Genomic DNA, 23,825 nt, shown 5'->3' with positions numbered 1-23,825 from the left:
CGCCACGGCAACCGCCCTGCCCGTTGCCCGGGTAACCGCCCTCCCCCGTGGCCATGGCAACGCCCCTCCCCGGGGCGGGCCCGGCGGTGACGCGGCGGAGGTGACGCGCGGGGCGGTGGTACCGGAGCGCTCGGCGCTGTCTCCTTCTCCCCATCACGGCTCCCGCTCGGCCCCCCCGCGCCGCCATGTCCGCGCCCGGCAGCGGCGGCGACTTCGGCAACCCGCTCAGGAAGTTCAAGCTCGTGTTCCTGGGCGAGCAGAGCGGTGAGCGCGGCCCGGGCGGCGGGGCCCGGCCGGGGGCAGCGCCCGGGGCGGCGGGCGGGGCCGGGGGACGCGCTGGGGCCGGGGGATGCGGGGCAGAGGGGTGCGGGGCCTGGGGGATGCGGGGCGGAGGGATGCGGAGCGGAGGGATGCGGGGCGGAGGGATGCGGAGCGGAGGGATGCGGGGCCGAGGGGATGCAGGGCCGAGGGATGCGGGGCCGAGGGATGCGGGGCTGAGCCGCCGGGCGCAGGGAGGGGCGGCCCGGCCTGAGGCCTCGGCGGGCGGGGGCGCGGGGCTCGGTTTGCTCCCGCCGGGGCCCTCCCGGTGCCCTGGGCCCCGTTCCCACCTGGCGGGTCCCCGTTCCCACCCGCCGGGCCTGTCCGCAGTGCGCCCGCAGCCCTGTGCGGGAGCGGCCCGAGGGATGCGGGGGCTCCCGGGCGGTGCTCGGCCCTGCTCTGCCTCCCTTCCAGCTTCGGGGTTTTTGGTTTTGTCTCCAGTTGACTCCCTTTTGTGCCCCATCCCGCAAAATTCATGGATGAGTTGTGTGTTTTCCTTGGAATCGTGGTGTTCTTTGCTGGGAGTGTCCAAGGCCAGGTTGGACAGGGCTTGGAGCAACCTGGTCCAGTGGAAGGTGTCCCTGCCCATGGCAGGGCATGAGACTGGGTGAGCTTTGAGGTCTCTTCGATCCCAGACCATCCTGGGATTCTTACTGCTCCAGCCCAGAACTGTAGCTCTTGCAGGAATTTCCAGAAGTTCTCCAATTCCCCTGCCTTTCCAAGGCAGGATTGACATTGCTACTGGTAGATATTTGTCTAACCTGCTTTTAACCCTCTCCAATGTTCATCTTTTCACAACCTTTTTAGGCAGTTAATTCCTTTTCACTTTTCCATCCATGTCCTTCGAATTTCTCTTGCCTTCCTGAGCAAGAATTGGAGATCTTCTCCTTGTTTCCTGTTTTCATATCAGTTGTGCACTTTGTGTCTTGATAAAATTTGGAGATGTAAATGTAAAGTTTTGAATCAAACCACCAGACTTTGCTCTGTATCTAAAATCTCATTATGAAGGAAGAAAGGATGCAAGTCTTGGATGTTGCTTTTCTGTGCAGCCAAAGGCAGCAGAACTGGGGTGTCACCTGGTTTGTTTTGATGTTTGTGTCCCAGGCTTGGGGATTACATAAGTAGCAGAGCACGAGGAACAAAGCAGATTTGTGGGTTGCTTAAAGCAAACAACCAGTTCTTTGTTATCTACATGGCAACACACCTGATTGGAGGACCAGGCCATCACCATGAGTGATTTTTGACCTACAGAGATTGATTTGCCTCTGTCATTTTGGGAATGATTTTCCTTGCTGGTTATTTCCCAGGAAGGTGTGGTTGGAATGGTCTGAGATTGGCAGCTGCTTTCAGATCAGTGCCACTCCCAAAGCAGTGCTTATTTTTTTTCCACTGCTGCTTGAAAGTAATTTTTCTCTTCTCTTATAGTTGGGAAGACCTCCCTGATCACCAGGTTTATGTATGACAGTTTTGACAATACTTACCAGGTATGTGGTAGGATTTTATCTTAATTTTTTGAAAATATTTATGGTTAAATCTGTTCCCTGCTGTTAAAATTTATGCCTGTGAGGGCCAAGCACATTGATCCATGAGGTGTCAGTTAAATATCATATAAAAGGTTAAAATGTGCCGTGAAACAGAGATGAGGCTTCATGATTAAACCAGAGCATCCAGGATGATGTCAGGAAATCCAGTGTACAAAAAGGCAGCAGGGTTTAGATCCTGTTTGGATATGTGAGAAGGCTTGAGGAAGATGGGGAGAAACACTGATTTATGGGTCTGGCTGATGGAGAAGATGATGGTCAAGATGCCTGGTGATGGATTTGGGAGTCTCAGGAAACAGAGGATGAATAAGATAGGAACATCTTGTGATAATTCTTGGTCTCCGGCATCTTTAGAGCTTCCATTTAAGTAGGAGTAGTTGAGTCTGGAGTGTATAGATGGATCTGCAAGAAGTCAGCTTTGGTATATTCAGTCTCTCATTTTTTTTATTACTATTTTTTAACTAAAAGACTAAAGATAGGAAAAGCCAGGGAAATCTTGGCAGGGAAAGAGGAGGGTGGGGATGAAGAGGCTGCAGATGAAAAGGAGAAGATGTGTAAGAGGCCTGAAGATTTTTAGGAAGAATTAATTGCTTCAAAGGCACTTAGAAGTATTTCAAGGGAGTATCAGATATCTTTAAAGCAGGAGATTAGGGGTTATCTTTTAATTCAGCCAGAAAGAGTTACTGGTTTAGACTGGGGTAATTTTGAGTTGAGGACAAATAATTCACTGGAACTGGATCCTCTTGTGCTTCAGGTGTTTCCTTTCCTGGCTTTTGTAAGGTGCTGGCAGAGATCTGTGTGCTTATTAAGATTTATTAACCTTGTCCTGGCTAGAAAATAGGCCTCCCAAAAATAAGTTCTCCCTACCAAAATTGACTGTGGTGGTCTTTTCTAGTATTCCATGGTCCATATTCTGCTGGAGCCCTTCTGTGCTGCCTGTGTGTGTTAGGATTAAAATAATCTATGTCTAAAACACTAAAATCTGCTACATCAGAGCTGTCTCCTGTTTCCTGGGGTTATGAAGGGCTGGGACAGCAGCTTGGTTGAAGTGCCTGGGAGTGCATCTAACTTAGTACATTATTTTAAATGTCTTTTTACTGGAATTGCTGTAGCAATGGGAATGTGAATGGACGGAGACTTGCAGAAAGAATGGCCTGAGAAATTAAGCTTCTGAGTGTCACTGGAAGGGAAGCACCTTCTGAAGTGGAAAGCCCTGAGTAAATGTGGCTTTTTAGCTTTGAATTGTCCATGATTTATGTATCTCATTTGTTCCACTATTTGGTTATTTCTAATAAGATAATCTTTCCCAGGCTGAGCTGAGGTAGGCCAGAATGAGCTGCCGGTTCAGCTGTGATCTGTGTTGAGATCCATTAATGTCTCAGGCTAAAATCCAGCCTCAGAGGGGGGTTCTTGTGTGAGGAATGCTGTGAAATGAAGCCGGTGCAGATACCCAGATTGCTTTGTTTTCATCCCCTCTGTTGAAAGGCAGATCACTTCACCGGCTTAATCTCAAGTTTGTGGAGGTTTCTGAGAGTTTGGAACGGTGGGAGCTGCAGCTGCTGGAAGGCAGGTTGCAGTCCCTAATGCTTCCCTTCTTTCCAGGCAACCATTGGAATTGATTTCCTGTCAAAAACAATGTATCTGGAGGACCGCACGGTAAGTGAGGCGTGGGTGGGATGGCGTGGGAGCTGCAGGGCTGGGCCCTTCCCCTGGCCCTTCCTCCAGCAGCTGCTGAAATCCCCCAGAGGACCAGCCTTTGTGGTACCTGTTAAGATCCGAGACCTCCAGCAGGAAGTCAAAATCTTCCATAGAAAACTGGGACGAGATAATGGCCATATCCCAGGGAATGAATGGGCTGCCTGTTGTAGGAACCTGGTTTAGGTGTAGTTTGCTCCCAGAATTTGCAGCTCTGTCTCTGGGATTGTCAGTAGGAACAGGGCTGAGCAGAGCTCAGGTGTCACAGAACATTCTGAGCTGGAAGGGACCCACCAGGATCATCAAGTCTGACTCCTGAAGTCAATGAAAGGCCAATGAGGGGGGTTCTACAGGAGTTGGTTTTCCAGGGCTTGAAGTCATTCATGATTGGACCTTGTCCCTGCTCATAGAAAGCTCCTGTTTTCAGGACTGTAACACAGTTCTGAGCCACTGTAGTAAAGCAATTTTGGATTTAGCCTGCATGAAATTCCTTTTGGCATAGAGACCCCTCACACCCCTCCCCTGCCTTTCAGTGTTTGTGGTTTTGTTCATGTTTTGCTACTGTTTGCCTTTTTTGCTGGTTTTACTGCTGTGTGAGGAGTGTGACAGTGCTGGGGGAGGAGGGGGCAGTCCTATGTGTTGCTTTGGGTCTGTTGCTTCCAAGGAAAGCTGAGCCCAGTGTGTGTGATGAGTTCCCTGGGAGCTTCTCTGCCATCTCACCTGTGATTCACTATGAGAAAAGACCTTCCTTAACCTTTCTCTGGGGGGAACTAATGGATACCATTCTTCAGTGGTGCTGGCAGAAGAGGGCAAAGATCCTGGGAATGCTGCTTGACAGCTGTGAGGGCACAGTGGAATGTCTGTGTGCTGTTTCCAGCAATGGAGTGTTGATTTCTCATGGTTGTGTAGGTCAGGATGTTATTCACCTGCTGCCCTGCTATCCACAAAGTACCATTTTCATTCCAAATACTGTTAGTTTTCCTGATTATGTAAGTGGTCCACAGAGCCCATGGAGCCTGTTTAAATAACAGAGGTGTGGAATGTAGATAAGAGGAGAGACAAATTACAAACACACAAGCTGGGAAGATTCAGACAGTGAAATAGTTCCTCAGATGTAGCTCATGCTGCCTTTTGCAATAAGCTTTGATTTCTGGGCTGGAAATGAAGAATGCTGAGCCTCCAGCTGGGGTGTGGGCTTTGGTGTATTTGATATGTCCTTACAGCAAATAACATATCCTGGAATTACACCTGTGCTCCATCACTCAGCTCTGATCAGGGTCTGGACAAACTGGCAGAAGGGACTCCCCATCCCTGGAAGTGTCCAAGGCCAGGTTGGACGGGGCTTGGAGCAACCTGGGCTAGTGGAAGGTGTCCCTTGTTGGATATAAATGCAAGATAAGCCAGTCTGGAGGGCAGTTGCTGTTCTGGCTCATCTCCCACTCCTGTGTTTTACCACCTCTGGATTCCCCGGGGGTTGATCCACCCCTGGTGATGTGTTCCTTAGGGATAGGAGTCACACATCCACCAGCTGGAGGCAGGGTCACTGAGGTGTTTCCATGTGCTTCCCTCGTTAGCAGGTGGTGTGAGAAGGGGTTTTTAGGGATAGCTGAGTGGATGGTGTTGGTGTGTGGGATGTTCCTGGTGTGTGTGCTGAGGTCCCCGTGAGGCTCAGAAGTGTCGCTGCCTCTTTCCACGGTTCTGTTCCGTTTGAACTTTCCTTTCGTTGCCTTAGTTTTGCTTTGCAGTTAGTTTATTTTTTTTCTCATTTATTTATTTATTTTTATTTCACTCGAGTTTTGGTTTCTGTTTTCCGTTTTCCTGCTCTCCCCCTTCCCCTTCCCCCCCTGCACTTCTCCATTTCCCAGATCAGGCTGCAGCTGTGGGGCACAGCCGGCCAGGAGAGGTCCCTCAGCCTCCTCCCCAGCTCCACCCGTGACTCTGCCGTGGCTCTCATTGTCTTTGGCACCACAAGTAGGTATTGAGCCAGAGGTCTGCAGGGACCTTGCTTTTTACAGGGATCTTTATATGTTGGAAGTGGTGGTGGTGGTGGTACCCAAAAAGAGCTAAAATAGACCAACTGTGGGTGTTGGCTGAGGGCTGAGCAGGGACTGGGAATTGCTGTGTCTGGGCTGATTGCAATGGCAGGTGGTTGGAAATCTTTGGAAAACTATTATTTTTCTGGTTTGTTTTTTTTTTTTACTTCAGAATTAATTTTTTTCCTTTCTAGAGAAAATACAGATATATATATATATATATAATTTGTACAAGTACCAGCTTTAGGGGCCAAAGCAAAGGAACACTGTCAGAGTAGGTAAAACAGCACAACACCCATTCACACAGAAGCTGTGGAGTGACTTAGGAGGATTCAAGATTCCCATTCCCTTGAAAAAGAGAACTGGAGATTCATATCCAGATTTTGAAAGAGGAGAGATGCAACTACCAGAATTTCTAAAGAATAAACAAGCTTAGAAGGAAATTCTCCATAACTCTTGACATGAATGTTCTAGTTCAAGTTAGGAAAATATGAATAGGATTGTTTCATTGTGACTCCTTGTTATTGATTCCAATTGATCTGGTGGAGTTTTTTGTTCATCTACAGTGTCAGGATTTACACCAGTGAGCCAACACCATGTGGGCAAAATTTAAGGAAAGAACACAGCAGAGGTGGAAAAACCTCTGGCCCACCTTTATTCTGTCCCAGAGTGGATTATAGTGAGGGCCAGGCGTTTGTTCCACCCTCCTTGGCTGAATTGCTTAACAAATAATAGACTTCTGCTATGATTTATCCTCTATACTGAGGGCAGATAATGACATGGTCTTTCTCCCAGTACTGTAGCTGAATTCTTCTCTGGGAGAATTCCTGGTTTGGTGCAAACTAACATAGAACTGCCCTGTTTGGGGATTGAGGAGCACTGAGCTGTGCTGGGACTTCTCTGGGGTGAGGCAGCGTGGCAGGATGCACAGCTTGGCATCACTTTTCCTGCTGTGCAGGTGCAGGATGCTGTTTATCCAGGCAGGTGGAAAAATGTTGCCAGTCCAGGCTGTTCTTAACATCTTCAGGACCTGTCAGAAGCAATTCAGTGATCGCTGATCTCATGGACTTTGGCAAAGGGCTTTGCAGATAATGTCGTTGTTTTCTTGTTACTGCCCTTAGCTCTTAGTGAGTGAGAGGCTCTTAAGTTTTCTTGTGTTACTGAAGGAACGTGCTCAGGTGCTTCTGAGGGTGTGAAGAAACTGCTTAGTTATTGTTGCTCTGCTGGACATCCCAAAATGCAGGCGGGGAGAGCCGTGGTGAGAGTCCATCCTGCAGCTCAGGCCCCTCCTGAACATTGTTTTTAAGGGTTAATTCTTAGTGTTCCACAGGGGGTTATTTATATTTTCCCCTCCAAAAGGGAGTGCACACGAACTCTGACTGGTAGAAATGAGAAGCCACAGAAATATTGCAGCAAACTCAGGTCACTGCAGGAGTGTCTGTGTGGGACCTGCACAGGTCCTGAAGGCCTTCCCTCAAAGAGCATCACCTGCACTGAACAAGTTACCTGGGCCAGGCCTGTGCTGCTTCTTCTATTGCCTTTTTGCCTGTGAGTCTGAAGGGTGGAGTGTTAAATCACCATCTGGGTCAAGTTTCATGGTGAACATTCCAGTATAACTGCCTGGGCAGTGTGGGGAAGCTTGGGAAGTCCAGGAGCTGTGCTGATCCGTCTGATCTTCCAGCTCCGATGTGACACTGCCCAGGTGCTCCGAGTTTGTCACTTCGAGTTTCCTGGGGTAGAGAAAAACCCTGACTTTCGGTCCTGTAATCAAGTCTGCCTTCCAAACGAAGCAAGAACTAATTGCTTTAACTGTAATTCCTAATCTTCCTTAAGCCCCAGGGCAATCAGATCTACATACCCTGATGGAGATAAGATCTTGTTTTGAATCTGCCTGTAACCAGGTGCTTTGCAGCTCAATCAGCTTCTATTTCTCTTCTAAACAAGCAATTACTGGTCCTTGTGAAGCTGCTTTTTGCTGCCTTATTAACCACTGCTCTGCCCCAGTGCTGGGACCAGGCTCCTGTCAGGGAGATGGGAACCAGTGCCTGCCCCCATGAAAGCCTTTGGGAATGCCAAGCAATCCTGTTTTCTGGCAGTGCACAGCCCTGTGGGGAAGGAAAAGGTGTCACTTCCAGTGTAAAAGCTTTGATTCACTGGGGGATTGGGCATGTTTTGGGCAGTTGTGGTTCAGATGGGCAGGTCCCAGGCCTTGGAGCTGCCTTCTCTAATAGTTCAGAGTGTGTTTGGGGATCAAACTGTGCCCCTCACAGCATTTGTGCCTTTTCTGCCCCCTGTGCTGTTCTGGAAGGGTGACCCCAATGCCCTTCCCATCATCTGGAGCCTACAGTGTGTAACATTTGCTTCCATTTCTGCTGGAACTTAATTTATTGATTGCTTTAATCTCTCATGAAAATCCCCATTGCCATCATCCGGGTGCTGGTGCTGGAGATTGGGTGCTTTTTTCCTTATGTGGTGTCTGGGCTGAGGGAATTGCCCCAAAAGCTTTGCTCAGAGTTGCTCCAGGCTTGGAGTCCTGTGGAGATCCAGAATGCTGTGTAGACCAGGGAGACCTGACTTTTATTTTATTATTATTTTTAGATTATATTATTATTTAATATTATTTTTATTCTATATTATTATTATTTATAGTTATATTAATATCTATAACATAATATAATTGTTATACAATTATATAATATAATTATAATTATTATTTAATAATAATATTATTATATACCATTATATTATTATTATTATTTTATTCTAATGTTCTAATATAATTATATATTGCATAATATTTAATATACTGTATTATGTATTATTATATTGTTATATAATATATAATATACTATATTATTTATTATATGAGATATACAATACTATAGAATTTATTATATTTATAATTATAAATATTTATTATTGTATTTAATATATTTATTATTTAAATTATTTACATATTATTATTTACTTTTTAAAAAAAGTTTTTTAATGTAATTGTTGGTGTCAGTTGGCAAAGGGAACATGAAGTAAACCAGGCAGTTCCAGCACTTCAAACTGAAACATCCTCACACACCCCAGCGAGGAGGTGGTGGCTGTATCCTAGAGCAGTTTGGGAATGGCAGGCTCTGTAGGCAAGCAAAGGAGGTCGATAAAGCACATTATCCATAGAGCTGTTTGGGAATGGCAGGCTCTGTAGGCAAGCAAAGGAGGTTGATAAAGCACATTATCCACAGAGTCGGGAAGCCTGTGGTGTGGTGGTGGGACACTGGGGGCAGTGCCACGGGTGGCTCTGCTCTCAGAGCTGCTGCAGGGGCTGTGGCAGTGCCCCTGTCTAAAGGGCAGTGTGGTGCTCTGTGTTCTCTCCCCTGCCCCTCTCCCGGGCTGTCCCAGCAGGTGCGGCTGCAGCTCTGGGACACGGCGGGGCAGGAGCGGTTCCGCAGCCTCATCCCCAGCTACATCCGCGACTCCACCATCGCCGTCGTGGTCTACGACATCACAAGTGAGTGCCCGCGGGGCTCGTGCCTCCAAACACCCCTCCTGCCGCCCGACCACTGCCAGCCACGGGTTCTGCTCAAGCACGGTGAAAATTGGAAGTGGTTCCCCCCCTCCTCCCTGTTCTTCCAACAATTTATGGGTTATGTGGCGAAGCACCTGAGTACAAGCAAAGCGTTGCCCCTCTCTGAAAAGCAGTTTTATGCTCAGCACTCCCATTTGTTCTTCCCTACAGACTTGAATTCTTTCCAGCAAACCTCCAAGTGGATCGATGACGTTCGGACAGAGCGAGGGAGCGACGTCATCATCATGTTGGTGGGGAACAAAACCGACCTGGCAGACAAGAGGTAACGAGGAGAGCTGGGCCCTGCTGCCCTGGCCAGGAAAAGCCAGGACTGGCTGCCCAGCCTGGCTTTAAAAATTAGTTTGAAACGATCTTAAAAATTGTCGATTTGAAACGGGACATAAATTCCGTGTTGTGAAATTCAGGTTTCTGGTTGCAGCAGAAGTTATTCCCTTTTGCTGTTCTGCAAATAGTTTTGGTTAAAATAAACCCACCTAAAAATATTCCTTTCACTGAAATTAAGTAGCTCTACACTTTGTTTCTCAATAGTGTATATTGTTTGATTTTGTATTTCATGCTGAGATAAAGCCAAAAAGCTGCTTTGCAAAGGCAAGGAAATCTGCTCATTTTCAGTAATCCAGTTTGCCCAGTTCTCTGTGCACATGCAGCTGTGAGTTCATGGCACGGTTTCTCCTTGTTCCTTTTCAAAGGAAGTTGGGTTTGTGTGAGGCTGAAATGCTGGGCCTGTTAAGGCTGGACAAAGCCACAGGTGACGTTTTTTGAAGTAGAACACAGAGTATGGGAAGCCGTTCATCCTCTGATAAAAACCAAGTTTAGTTCTGAGGCCAAAAAGCTGGACTAAAAATAGCCCTGTTCTTGTTCAGTGAAGCCTGTGAAGTTTTTCATTCCAGTCACTGTTGCTTCAGTTTTGGCTGGTGTTTTTTTTCCCCTGCAGTTTTCCTTTTCTCGTTTTTGGACTCTTTTTCTCTGGTTTGGTTTCTCTGCTCTGTGATTTGTTCTCCTTGCTGTAGACAGGTTTCTATAGAGGAGGGTGAGAGAAAAGCCCCAGAACTGAATATGATGTAGTTGAAACTGGTGCTAGAGCAGGATATAATGTGAGACAGGTATGTCCAGGGTGGTGCTCAGAGATGCAGTTCCAGGTCCTTGCTCCCAGGCCATCCTTGCTGCTGGAGCCTTTCTGGAATCTCTGTGTCACCTCACAATATTCCCTTCTGTTGGCTTTGGGGAACTCTCTGTCTCAGGTGCAGTGTGGGGGGTTCTTCCTTCCCTGCAGGGTGCTGTGAAAGAGGCTCAGATGTGCTGCACAAGCTCCATCCTGTGCTGATCATCTCTTACTGATTGTCACCACTCCAGGTGTTCCCTGGGGTGGTTTCATTCCCAGCTGGGGGTTGTGAATCCTGGAGGGCCCTGAGGTGTCCCTTGGTGGGCTGTGCCTCCTGGGAGGTGGGTGAGCACTGACCACCAGCTCAGTCACAGATGTCTCTAACTCTTCCTTCTGTTCCTTTCTGTCTTTCTGCTCCCGTTGGCACCTTCCTCCAGGCAAATCACTACAGAAGAAGGTGAACAGAGAGCCAAAGAGCTGAATGTGATGTTTATTGAGACCAGTGCAAAGACTGGATACAATGTGAAACAGGTACATCCGTGTTCTGTTCTAAAATCAGGAATCCGTCCCTGCTCTGTGTGTGTTGGCCCCTGCTTGGGGTTCCTGATCCAGCAGGGATTTGCTTGTGTATAATGCCAACCCCCTGAGATGTTTCTTGCCCAGTGATCACCATCAGCAGTAGTATTGGAAGCTCCTTTCCTGTTGAGTCAGTGATTTCCTGTCCAAGCTAAGAAAACCTTGGAAGAAAGGAGAGCCAACCCCAGAATGTGCTGAGGATGGGAAGGGGGAAAATCCCTGTTTTGTGCAGCCAGTCAGATGGAATTTGTTTGGGTTTGTTACCAATTAGTGCAGTTTACTGAAATCACTGTTGACATCACTGGAAGTTCCTCCTTCTGTTAACAAGCCACAGAGAATCCTGGAATATCTTAGAACAGCTGAGGTTGGAAGGGATCTCTGGAAATCATCTTTTCCAGCCCTTAGACTCAGAACAGGCTTCCCAGAGCTGGCTCCAGCTGAGTTTGGAATCTCAAAGAACAGACACTGTCTCTCCAGCCAGCCTGCCAGTGTTTGATAAACCATACAGCAAAAAAAACCAACCAACCAACCAAACACAACTTCTCATTTTTTATTTAAGCAGAATTTCTCATATTTCTGTTTGTGCCCATCGCCTCTCGCTGTAAGTTTGTGATGCCACCCTCCACTAGTTCAGAGATTGTTCTGAATGTGACAGAGCTTGGAGTGAGGAGCTGGGAGCTCCAGGGGCCTGCAGGGTCAGCTGGAAAACCCCCTCCCCAGGTTGCTGCACAGCAGCAGGTCGGGAGAACCCACAATAAGACTTTGGGCTTGGGGTTTTTTGGCTGTTCTGGATTGAATCCACTTTGGTTTTGGTTTAACTCTTGTTGCTTTATTTGCCCAGTGGGTGTTTGCAGTGAGAGCTTCTGTGATTAGGAGGATGCAACTGCAGCACCTTGCTGGGACCTTGATTTTCCAAGGAACACACTTTGGGGGGTGGATGAGAAGCCCCTGCCAAGCTGCTGTGAGGAAAATCTCGTTAGCAGATGATTCCTCTGGTTCTTTGTGCAGCAGCTCAGCAGCCTGGCAGTGCCTGGGCCGTGTAATGGCAGCAGGAGGAGCTCCAGGCATTGAGTTCAGAAATTATGCAAAACCATTTTCTGGGTTTTATGGGGATGTAATAGCCCTTCCTAGCTCCAGCACATCCTTAATAGCTTGAATGCAGCTCACTTGAACCAGCTGTTCTGCCCAGGAAAGGCTGTTTGGCAGCAGGACTGAACTGAAGGGATGGGCTGTAAAACTCCTTAAACCTTGTGAGGTGACTTATCACAAATCCCCAAACGTGCCCTGGAACATCACTGGGTGCAGAAGCAGAGGCTGGGACGTGGCTAGTAAGTGCAGGAGGGAGTTGTTCCATGAATCCCTGGAAGAACTAGTACTAATAAATTCCGTGTTCTGTTCAAACAGAAACAGATAAAATAAAACTGCCTGTTTCATAGGCATTGAATAACTTCTTTATTAAAACCTGTTAAATTTCCTAGGTAACATTCTCGTGACATTGTTGATCAGTGCTTTGCTTGCTAAAGTACCCACATAACAACTTGGTACAGCTCAGAGTTCTGCTGTAAAACAGTGTTTTTAGTAGGCATTTTCTCTGACAAGCCCTGAGCTTTCCTCTTCCTGCTTTCCAGCTTTTCCGCCGTGTGGCTGCTGCCTTACCTGGGATGGACAGCACACCAGAGAAGAGCAAAGAAGACAGTATCCTTGCTTTCCCAGGGAACTGGACAATTATATGTTGTTAAATTGGGCTCACTGACTGCTTTTGGCACATTATGGGGATGGGGCTTTGCAGGGACGTGGCTGAAACAGGACATGGAGCTGTTGGAATGTGTCCAGAGGAGGCACCAAGTTGATCAGAGGGATGGAGCAGCTCTGCTGTGAGGAAAGGCTGGGAGAACTGGGATCGTTCAGCCTGGACAAGAAAAGGCTTAGGGAGACCTAAGCCTGGAAGAAAGATGGGGAGGGAATATTTACAAGGGCCTGGAGTGACAGGACAAGGGGGAATGGCTTCTCACTGCAGAGGGTAGGGTTAGATGGGATATTGGGAAGGAATTCTTGGCTGTGAGAGTGATGAGACCCTGGCACAGGTTGCCCCATCCCTGGAAGTGGCCAAGGCCAGGGCTTGGAGCAACCTGGGATAGTGGGAGGTGTCCGTGCCCGTGGCAGGGGGTGGGACTGGATGAGCTTTAAGGTCCCTTCCAACCCAAACCAGTCTGTGATTCTGTGACCCTGTTCATGGGCTGTAGATAAATGTACACAACTAAGGGCAACTAAAGCACAAGTTTTGCATCTCCACTTGAACTGAGGATGAAATCTGTGTAGTTTTAAAATGCTGTAATTCTTCATTCTTTTTGCACAGACCTGTCCAATTGGGCTCCATCCTCAAAGGGTCTCAACGTGCCAAGTCCCCTGGTTTTGCAGTGAATCCTGTTCAGGCAGAACATGCTCTGCTCAAACACCATGGGGGGACCACTAACAACCTGTTCTGTCCTTCTTGTTCTCCTTCAACTGGGTGATTTCCTTAACCCCCCCTTGCAGTGATCGACATCAAACTAGAGAAGCCCCCCGAGCAGCCAGTCACGGAGAGTGGGTGCTCCTGCTAACAGCACCTGCCAGCCATGCCCTGAGAACATCACTCATTGCCCAGGCATCCCTATGTGGGGCTGGAAAACAGCTCCTGAGAGCGACCTCCCTGTTTACTGGTGGGGAGCAGCCCCGGCCGCCCCTCTCACTGCATGGTATGAGCCCTGAGTGCAGAATGAGTGTCCTGTCTTTTGAGTTTATTTTTTTATGTTGTTGCACTTTGGCACCGTGGTGCCCTTTACACTCTCTCTCTCTCTGTCCCTCTCTTCCTCCCCTTCTCCCCCTCTTCCCCACCTCGAGCCCACCTGCTCCCCTGTATCTTGTGAATGCCATGGAAAAGCCGCCACATTAGGGAAGACAAAAGTGAAGCTTTGGGGGTGGGTTTTCCGCCTTCCCTACTGCCTTGCATCCCAGCCAGCTCCCTGCCCCGCCTGTCCTGCATCCTCACTTCCTCTGGGAAGGCTGCTCCTTTAAACCAGTCCCTTGGACTCGGCCTTGCCTTTTTGGACAGCCCAGGTCACCTGTTCCTAGGCTTTGCTTCCCGCAGGGCACACACAACATTGGCTCCTTTGTTTCTCCCTCCTGGTGATGACCCTGGCTAACTCTTGCTCACAACTTCCAAGTTTTGCCCCTCGTGTCACACACAGCACTGGAAAGCCCCAAACTCTGAAAGCTTTGGCCTTGTTGCTCCTGTTTGTGTAGCAGAGATCCCACAGCCTGCTCTCCTTGGTTGGAATCTCTTCCCATCCAGAGGATGTTGGTGCTCTGTGAGTGTTGGTGTAGGGAAGGGGGAGGAGGGAACAGAGGCTTTGCAGCGTGAGGCTGGGTGGGGAGAGATCCTCAGGGATTCTGAAAGCAAACTGACCTGAAATCCATCACTGCTGGGGCAATACCTGCCCTGGCAGTCATGGATTTGGCTCAGGCTCCTTTCCTGATCTCCATTCTGCTGTTCCTCATCCTATAGATGGGGAACTGCTTCTTGTGGAGCAGGAGAGCCACAGCAGATGGAAGGGCAGCATTCCACTGTCATTCCCAGGTTGCTGCTTGATGGGATCCCACCCAGCTGCTTCTGCCTTTGGAGCAGAACTCTGGGATGGGGCCAGCAGCCCTTTCACTGCTGGGGTGGTTTTAAGCTGCCAAAGCTGAGGGGAGCAGGGAGTGACTGTCAGAGTGGGTGCAGGAATGGGGGATTGTCTGCTGCTGAAGGGAACTCTGGTGTCACTTCCCAACCATGGAGGCTGGGAAATGCCTCCTCTCCCCACTGTCCCTGGTTTTCGGAGATTTTCAGAGATTTTAGTGGGGTTTTTGGGTCCATCTGCCCTAACAGAAGTCAGGAGGTTTGTCAGTTGGCAGAGAGGAGAATTTCACTGTCCTTTCCCCCCCGGGCTGTGTCACGGGGAGGATGCTGGTGGCAGGAGAGAGACTGAGCACGGTGTGACCACAGTCCCTGCCCTGCCAGGGTGTCCCTGACCCCGTGTGTGGAGCCCGCGGGCCCCAAGGAGGGGAAGGGGCAGTTCGGGCTGGGATCTGGCAGTCCCTGGGATGGCAGTTTGTTCCCCTTCCCCTCGGGGTGAGCTGGGCTGCAGGAGGAAGCTGGGCTGTGGTCCCCCATTCCCTGTGGAGTGTCCCCTGTCCCCCCCTCCCGGCGGTGGCGGTGCCGGGAGGCGGATCCCTCTCCCTCTCCCTCTCCCTGTACATACCCGTTGGGATCGCTGGTGTCGCTGTGTCCCTGTGTGTTGCTGTCCCCCCTCCCGGCGGCCCCGCTGCCCCCCTGTCGTGTTGTTGGAGTGGCGGAGCGGGGAGGGAGGGGGGAGACCCCACTGACGGGGTGGGGGGTAATTAGTGAAATGAATAGTTCCCTTCCCTCTGTCCTCTCTGGTGTGTTCAATGCCGTGTGTGTCGGCCCCGCTGTCTCGTAGCTGTAGCGAGTACGTGTGACTATTACTCTGAGTATGGACTGTCTGACACAGCCCTGTATCACAACCAATAAATAAAGTTATTTCACCAACACCTGCGCTGGCCTGGTGCCACAGGGGGACTCACTGCGAGGGGTGACCGGCCTGTACAGAGCAGGGGAGGGAGGAGGAGCAGGAAAGAAGGGAAGGACGAGGAGGAGGGATGGAGGAGGAGAAGGAAGGACGAGGAGGAGGGACAGTAAAGGAAGGAAAGAAGGAGGAGGAAGAGGGAGGAAGGATGGAGGAGGAGGGACAGACAGACGAAGAGGAGGAGGGATGGAGGAGGAACAGAGGAGCAGAAGAGACACTTGGAAGGACTTTTCTCTGCTGACATGTTTGCAAAATGTGGAATATGTAACAATTTCCTTAAGAAAGGCTGTTCTTTGATGTTTGATTTTCATTTACTTCCAAGCCTGCTCAGCAAGAAAGGAGATTTAATCTGTGAAACAGCAGCCAGCAAGCTCTGAGTGATGGCCAGGGGTTGGGAAGACAAATTACTTGTTGCTGGAAGGCAAATCCCACTCAAACCATTCCAGGATTCTGTAAAGTTTGCACCTCTCAGCTTCAATTTTGCAAGTCACTAAAAAAATCCAGAATTGCTGGAGCTGTTGTTTTCCCACCAGGGATCACAAACTACCCATTTGTCCCTCAGGTTCTGGAGGATGAAATGGACTGTGATGGCCCTAATGCTTTGATAATTAAGACACCCAAGACATGAATGTGTCTGGGAAAGAATCCACTCTTTCCTGTTAGCCAGGGTCGGCAGGGAAGCTCCTGAGTCATTCCCTGTAAGGGCAGGGAAGAAGCTGCCCAAGGCAGGGGAGACCTTCCTGGAGCTCCTACCAGGGATTACTCTGAAGAAGGATGAACAAATTGAACATTATGGTTGTATTTGCAGTTCCCTATGGAGAGAATTCCTCCTTCCCCAAAAAACATGGGAATGCTCGGAAATGGTGTAAGACCAGAGAGGTGAATATCCCATGGGACACAGAGACCTGTGGCAGCAGAAGAGCTCCTACCTTGCCTCCCCAGGGTCTCACAGTGGGGTTTCCAGTGTGCTCATTTCCCTGGTAGAAAAACTAATTTTTAATTCTGAATGAAAAATCTCTTTTCTAGTGTATTTTCTGCCCCTCACTGCCCGGTGCCCCAGGCAGTGCTGGAGTCGTGTTGGTGCCACCACAGAAAAATCCCCCCAGAGCAGCTCCTGCTCCTTCCTGGCAGTGCTGGAACATGTTCCAGGTGCATCAGGGCTGACTTCCAGCACAGTCAGTGGAAAAACACCCTGAAACAGAGCTGCACCTCCTGTGGATCCCAAATTTTCTCCTGCAGGCTGGAGCCGAGCCTTGTCCCAGCATTTTCTGAAGGTGGGAATGAACAACCCTGCGCACAGACTTCCTGGGTGGGAATAAGCTGGATTTGGGTTGCTGTACTCATTTTATTGTTTTTATAGATGAAGTGGAAAACACCACAAGGAAGAAAAGGGCAGAGCCAGGGCTGTCCTGAAGCCATTACAACGTGATCACAGCAGGCATTGTCACCCACATTTGCTGACAATTAACATTTCCGTACTTGATAATTAATGTTTCCAAACACCCCAGCCCTGTATCTCGGGGTCATTCCCAGCACAGAGGCACAAAGAGCCCAGTGCAGCCAGAGCTGGGCACTGAGTTTGGGTGGGTTTTACTCCTGGATCCCCCAGCAAACCCAGCAGAGCAGAGCAGAGGTGGCACAGAGGAGAAGGAAAGAATTCCATGGCATGAGGGAAGGGAACGGGGGATTTCTTGGAGGACAAGGCCCCTGCTTTGCTCAGGAGCCTCAGCCCCTCGTACTTTTCCATCCCAACAAAGCTTCCAGGCCCAAGGGATCCAGAGCCAGCACAGCACTCACTCAAGTCCTGCTGAAGGAGGAGCAGGGATGGTGCTGGAGCAGCTCCCTCCAGGCCCCAGCTGCCAGCGGCTGTTCCAGCCCCACTCAGGAGCACAGGCTCAATCCCCTCCAGCCTCCAGCTGGGTGAGACTCTGGGCATCTCTCCAGGCAGGGCACAGCTGTGCCTCCAGTGGGAGCTGAGCGGGCTGGGCCATCTCGGGAGGTGGGAAAGCAGGAGAGGTTTGTGCAGGAGCCCCAGCAGAGCTCCCCGTTAGTGAACAGTCCGTTCCTTCTGCCGCTGGTAATCTGGGGGAGAGGCAGAGCCTGAGCAACGGGGGAGTCACCCCAGGGGCAGGAAAACACCTTCTGGCCACACCTGCCCAGGCAGAGGCAGAGCTCGGGCCCCTCTGCCTTTGCAATTGCACTTTTGCATGCCAGCCCCTCATTGACAGCAACAGTTTGTTTTCAACCCTCTCTTCCTCCACTCCATGTTTTCCTTTCAGAAAGAAACCTATTTGGCTTGACTTGATCTCTTTTCTTATCTCTTAAATCTCTGAACTTTATGGGAGCAGAAGCAGAACGTGGGAGTGAGCACAGACCTTCCCTTCACTCACCATTCCAGCATCCCTTAGGAGGGGCATCCACCACTGGCACTGGTGCCAGAGCTCATTCCTGTGTTATCCAAGGATAATCAGCTGCCTCTGGAGCTCTAAATTACCTTTGTCCTTCCCCACCTTCCCCCCTTCCAGCACGAGGTGGCTCAGTCCCGCTCCCCAAGTTTCCCTCATTGTCCTGAGGTGGTGCCTGATCCCAGATCCCGGTCTGTGCCCTGCCAGACTCGGGGGGAGGTGGCAGGGAGGGCTGGAAGGTGCTGCCCCCGGAGCCCCGGCCCCACTCACTGTAGGGGAAGTAGCGCACGCGCATCGTGATCTCCCGGGCCGTCTTCAGGATCTCCACGGCCTGGAAAACAAGGGCTGGGCAGGGCTGGGCAGGGCAGGGCCGGGCAGGGCAGGGCCTTCCCTGGCCCCGTGGGGAGGGGCTGGAAGGGCCTGGATGCCCCCCCTGCCCCAGCTCACCTTGCTGTGCTCGATGTCCTGGAAATCCACGTCGTTCACCGACAGCACCTGGTCCCCCTCCTGCAGCCCCGCCCTGTGCGCGTCTGAGTCGGGGATCACCTGGGCACAGGGATGGCACGGGCTGGGCACCGACCCTCCCACGGCACCCTCAGCACCCACGGGGCACCGGGCAGCACAGGGAGCAGGGAAGGCTCAGCCCCGGCAATTCCCGGGGCTGGGAAGGGACTGGGCAGTGCCACAGGAGGGGCTGAGTGTGGGAAACCCCAGCCTGAGCTGGATCCAGGGGGAACGGACAGGGATGGACACACCTTGGAGATGAAGATCCCCAGCTGGGAGGCTTTTCCTCCCCGGATGTTGAAGCCCAACTGTGGGAAAAACCAGCAGTAAAAGGCAGACACCAGGGCCCTTCCCTTGGCCCAGGATCCTTCCCATTCCCAAGGCCCTTCCCTTGGCCCAGGATCCTTCCCATTCCCAAGGCCCTTCCCTTGGCCCAGGACCCTTCCCATTCCCAAGGCCCTTCCCTTGGCCCAGGACCCTTCCCATTCCCACGACCCTTCCCATTCCCAGGACCCTTCCCATTCCTAGGTCTCTTCCCATTCCCAGGTCACTTCCCATTCCCAGCTCCCTTCCCATTCCCAGCTCCCGCCCCTCTCTCCCAGACGGATCCCGGTCTCTGGTCCCGTTCCCAGCAGCCCCAGCCCCTCTCTCCCACCTCCCGTTCCCGGAACCCCCGCGGGGCCGCCGCTCCCGCCCCTCCGCAGCTCCCCCTCCCCAATATCCCGCCGGGAGCGATCCCTGCCCGTGCCCCCCGGCCCTGCCCCTTCCCGGCCCCGGGAATCCCGCGGGCCCGCCCTGCACGGGCCGGGTCGGGACCATCGCGGCTTCTGCGGGAACCGCGCCGGGACCGGCCCCCGGGCCCCCGCGGGCTCTCACCTGCGCCCCGGGCGGCTTCTGCAGGGCGATGGTGCGGGGCAGGAACCGCGTGAGCTCGTTGTTGTAGTCGGGGTGAAACACCCGCTGCGGGGACGCGCCAGCTCAGCCGGGGCCGGGCCGGGCCCCCGCCCGGGCGACCCCGCGGCCGCCCCCGGGCCGGCGCGGCCCCCCGAGCCCCCTCACCTCGTGCGGCGGGACCCAGGCGGGCGGGCTCTCGTAGGGCGGCAGGAAAACCACCGGGAAGTCGTCGTAGGGAGCGCGGGGCTCCATGGCCGCCGGCTCGGGCGGCGCGCACCGCGCGCCCATTGGCTGCGCCGGGCCGCGCCCGCCCCGGGGGACGCACCGGCCCGCCATTGGTCCGGCGCTCTGCCGGCCCCGCCGCTTCCTGCCGCTGTGATCGGCGATTGGCTGTGCCCCGCCCCTCGGTGAGGCCCCGCCCTGTGATTGGTTTGAACTCCGCCCGTCGGTGACGCACCGCTCTCTGATTGGCCGGTTTGAGCCGCGGCCATGGCGGCTGCCGTGGCAGCTCCGGGGCCGCGAACGAAGTGGAGGTTCTGGTGAGCACGGAGGAGGCTCGGCGGCACCTCGCAGACCTGCTGGAGGACAGGAAGATCTTGGCCCAGGAGCTGCAGCAGCTCAAAGAGAAAAAAGAGTCCGGGGAAAACCCACCTCCAAAGCTCCGGGTGAGGGAAAGGCCCCTTTCCCCGTCCCAGCCCTGGGGGGTTCAGCAACACTGGGGTTATTCTGATCCTCACTCCTGTTCCCTCAGGAGGTAGGGAAGGGGCTCCATCCTTGGCTGCCTTTCTGGGAGAAAGGCTTCATGTGGTGAAGAGGTGCTGAAGTGACTTGTTAATTCATGCAATTCGGGAACATTTCTTCACTGGAGGGGCAGTCGGGCATTGGCACGGGCTGTGCAGGGCAGAGGTGGAACCACCATCCCTGGCAGTGTCCCCAAAAGGTGTGGATGTGGCCCTGGGAGTGTTGGGTGAATGGTCGGACTCGCCCTCCGAGGGCTTCTCCAGGCTCAGTGAGGGCTGTGAGTGGGTCACACCCTTATCGAAGGCTTTGTGCTTTGGGGAAGGGGCCCTGGAATTGCAGCTCTGGAGAGAGCTGCTCCTCTGTGCTGGGCTGTCTAAAGGTGTGATTTCCTCCCCTGTTCCTCCCTTGGCTGCAATTCCTCAGAGAAGGACCTACTGCCTGGCAGAGCTGCAGTCCCCAGAGCTGGCTCTCTCCATGTCAGGGGCTCTCTGGTTTGGGAGTCAGGCAGGACAGAACAGCTGAGCTGGGCCAGGGCCGGCACAGCAACTGCTGGCAGTGTTTGGAGACCAGTTCTTTCTCACTGCAGAGAGCCCAAAGGGTGGGAGGGCTGTTGTTCCCAATAATTTCAAATTCCAAGCCAGGTTGTTTAGTAATTCCTTTATTAACAATATTCCTTTATTAACAAACCAGAGTTAAAATTCCTAAATTATTCACACACGACCAGTTTCTAACTTCCGTGAATAAGGTCAGACCAGAAACCCCGCTGGTTTAAGGCTACAGCCAGTGTCTCCTGATGGCAAAAAGGCACAAAAAAAAGAGTTAACAAAGATTCAGCTGGTATACCTTGTCCTGTTTGCTCTACCAGTTCTGCTAGAAGAACATTTTAGGAGCACTGCTTAATATCATGTTCTGTTCTGCTCCCTGGACCAAAAGCCTTAGGATAGAAAGGAGTAGCATACACACAGTAATGAATTAGGTAAACCAGACATTTGAATAAGATCTAGAAGGCCCAGAGCCAGGATTTTGCAAGCTTGAAGAATTCAGGTCACCTCACTGAAGAGGTCAAATCGAGGAAGACGTCCATGGTGACCACCAGAGGGATGAAGGCTCGAGGAGACCCCACAGTAGAAGACTGGGCATGTCTGGAAAGACTCTGCTCAGAGACTCTCCTGCTAATTAATATGTATGTTAGATGATCTAACCAAGTATCCCTAGTGTATAGTATGTATATAGTATATATAAGGTGTGTATATAAAGAATATGCAGTAGGTAATTATGCATGCACACTTTATATATATGTGTGTGTAATATTATTATTTATGTTTTTATATACTTTTAAACTTTATTTTTTATTTTTTATATAGACTATATAGATTTTATATATTTTCTTATATATGCTTATATATATTTATATTTACTAATATGTGCTTTGATTTATTAATTGTATTTTTTATTTCAAAATGTTTACATGTACTTTATTTACCAGCAATATTTGGTATTATTTATTAACTTATCAAATACATTGCCTAATATAAATATTGAAAATAAATATAAAACTATATAAATATATATTCATAATATGTATTTATACATATTATATAAATAAATATTTATAATATTTAAATATAAATATTAAAATTTGATGTATGTAGAGAAAATACAGTAGTTAATTATGCAAGGATATAGACACTTTATATATGTGTGTGTTATTATATAATTATGTTTTTATGTACTTTTAAATTTTATTTTTTATTTTTTATGTAGACTATATAGATTTTATATATTTTCTTATATATGCTTAAAAATTTATATTTACTAATATGTGCTTTTGATTTTTTATTTCAAAATATTTACATGTACTTTATTTGCCAACAATATTTGTTATTATTTATTAACGTATCAAATACATTGCCTAATATAAATATTAAAAATAAATATAGAATATTAAAATATGTAAATATATATTCATAATATATATTTATAGTATATAAATAAATATTTATAATATTTATAAATATTAAAATTTATAGTATGTATATAGAGAATTTACAGTAGTTAGTTATTCATGCATATGCACTTTATATATGTGTGTTATTATATAATTAATGTTTTTATGTACTTTTAAATTTTATTTTTATTGACTGTGGAGATTTTATATATTTACTTATATATGCAAAAATATGTATGTGCAAAATATATATATGCAAAAAATATGTGCTTTGATTTATTTATTGTATTTTTATTTATTTGAAAATATTTACATGTACTTTATTTACCAACAATAGTTGTTATTATTTATTAACATATCAAATACATTGCCTAATATAAATATTAAAAATAACTATAAAACTATCTAAATATATATTCATAATATCTATTTCTACAAATATAATATTTAAATATAAATATTAAAATTTGATGTATATGGAGAACATACAGTAGTTACTTATGCAGGCATATAGACACTTTATATATATGTGTGTTATATAATTATTTATGTTTTTGTGTACTTTTAAATTTTATTTTTATATAGACTTTGGATTTTATATATTTACTTATATATGCTCATATATGTTTATATTTACTCATATGTGCTTTGATTTATTAATTGTATTTTTATTTATTTCAAAATATTTACATGTGCTTTATTTATCCACAATATTTGTTATTATTTATTAACATATAAATATTATATATTTATATATGTAATAATATTTGTTATTATTTATTAACATATCAAATACATTGCCTAATATAAATTATAATATAAAATATATAAATATATATATAAATATAAATATTAAAATTTAAAGTATGTATATAGAGAATATACAGTACTTAATTATGCATGCATATAGACACTTTATATGTATGTGTGTTATTATATAATTATTTATGTTTTTGTGTACTTTTAAATTTTATTTTTATATAGACTATATACATTTTATATATTTACTTATATATGCTGAAATATGTATGTATGTTTATATTTATTAATATGTGCTTTGATTTATTCATTGTATTTTTATTTTAAAATATTTACATGTGCTTTATCAATGTTATTTATTGTATTATTTATTAGTATATAAAATACATTTCCTAATATAAAATATTAAAATAGTTCAAATAATATGCACTATTAAATACCAATGCCACACCCCATGTAATTATATATAATATCTCGCTTATATATGAGCCCCCTTTTAATATAAATGTCTGCATACACTTGTGTTATGCACACACAGCCATGGCTTAATCTTTTCTGTAGACACTTTTATTTGTACAGTCTCAGGCCCTTTTTATTCCAATGTATAACACATACAGCATGTCCCACTTGCCAACATATATAACCTATATATAGCATATATTATATGTATTCTTATGGTATATATAATATATATGCATATTATATGGTATTACATTACCATCTATGTATTGATTTTTAATTACATACATCTGCACTCTCACAGACACTTCTTATTTATATACTATTCATATATATATGAATTTATATAAAACTACTTGATACCCTCTCACACATCCACAATTTTTAAAAAGTGCTTAATATACACTTATATTTAGACACACGCAGTTTGTGTCTCTCTCTCTGCTCTATTTTGTATATACACATATATTTGCACTCTGTAAATGGCCTTTCTGTCTATAAATATCCAAGGTACATAACAGAACACAGCATGTTTTCTGTAAGCCATGCTGTGTGTCACAGTCTGTTACTCATACTTCTGTTTGATATAACACAATTGTGTTACTGCCTGCTCTAGTATATTAAATATACACAAGTAATATGTAATTA

The 23,825-nt window shown here is 48.1% G+C and overlaps 2 protein-coding genes across 3 annotated transcripts; one reads left to right on the top strand and one right to left on the bottom strand.

Moving 5' to 3' along the window:
• Positions 1-75: 75 nt before the first annotated feature.
• On the top strand, positions 76-15,432 carry RAB41 (RAB41, member RAS oncogene family). The gene is made up of 8 exons (XM_027725002.1): positions 76-264; positions 1,744-1,802; positions 3,462-3,515; positions 8,981-9,086; positions 9,315-9,426; positions 10,704-10,797; positions 12,471-12,537; positions 13,378-15,432. Exons 1-8 carry the CDS (start codon positions 186-188, stop codon positions 13,440-13,442), a joined length of 636 nt encoding a protein of 211 aa, XP_027580803.1. The 5' UTR covers positions 76-185; the 3' UTR covers positions 13,443-15,432.
• Positions 15,433-16,769: 1,337 nt separating this feature from the next.
• Positions 16,770-19,592, bottom strand: LOC113989977 (PDZ domain-containing protein 11). Of its 2 annotated transcripts, XM_027725011.2 has the most exons (6): positions 19,436-19,592; positions 19,253-19,336; positions 18,628-18,684; positions 18,320-18,418; positions 18,143-18,203; positions 16,770-17,549 (listed from the first exon to the last, which is right to left on the bottom strand). In XM_027725011.2, the coding sequence occupies exons 1-6, from the start codon at positions 19,556-19,558 to the stop codon at positions 17,515-17,517; spliced, it is 459 nt and encodes a 152-aa protein (XP_027580812.2). In that variant the 5' UTR covers positions 19,559-19,592; the 3' UTR covers positions 16,770-17,514. The 2 variants fall into 2 exon arrangements, with proteins under 2 accessions (XP_027580812.2, XP_039234074.1); XM_039378140.1 differs by lacking the exons at positions 16,770-17,549; positions 18,143-18,203 and having other exon boundaries at positions 18,413-18,684.
• Positions 19,593-23,825: the final 4,233 nt, after the last annotated feature.

Source organism: Pipra filicauda, unplaced genomic scaffold, assembly GCF_003945595.2.
Source record: "Pipra filicauda isolate LSUMZ 115617 unplaced genomic scaffold, ASM394559v2 scaffold9_size5747161_pilon, whole genome shotgun sequence".
Taxonomy (NCBI): domain Eukaryota; kingdom Metazoa; phylum Chordata; class Aves; order Passeriformes; family Pipridae; genus Pipra; species Pipra filicauda.
Note: the sequence above shows the minus strand (reverse complement) of the source record. Positions and strands in the feature narration are given on the sequence as shown.

Bases quoted from the DNA above. Each gene is read 5' to 3' on its own strand.
- RAB41 (XM_027725002.1), top strand. From the start codon at position 186: ATGTCCGCGCCCGGCAGCGGCGGCGACTTCGGCAACCCGCTCAGGAAG. The intron at 265-1,743 runs GTGAGCGCGGCC...CTTCTCTTATAG, and splicing joins GTTCCTGGGCGAGCAGAGCG to TTGGGAAGACCTCCCTGATC. The intron at 9,427-10,703 runs GTAACGAGGAGA...ACCTTCCTCCAG, and splicing joins ACCGACCTGGCAGACAAGAG to GCAAATCACTACAGAAGAAG.
- LOC113989977 (XM_039378140.1), bottom strand. From the start codon at position 19,558: ATGGGCGCGCGGTGCGCGCCGCCCGAGCCGGCGGCCATGGAGCCCCGC. The intron at 19,337-19,435 runs GTGAGGGGGCTC...GCGTCCCCGCAG, and splicing joins CCTGGGTCCCGCCGCACGAG to CGGGTGTTTCACCCCGACTA. The intron at 18,685-19,252 runs GTGAGAGCCCGC...TTTTTCCCACAG, and splicing joins AGAAGCCGCCCGGGGCGCAG to TTGGGCTTCAACATCCGGGG.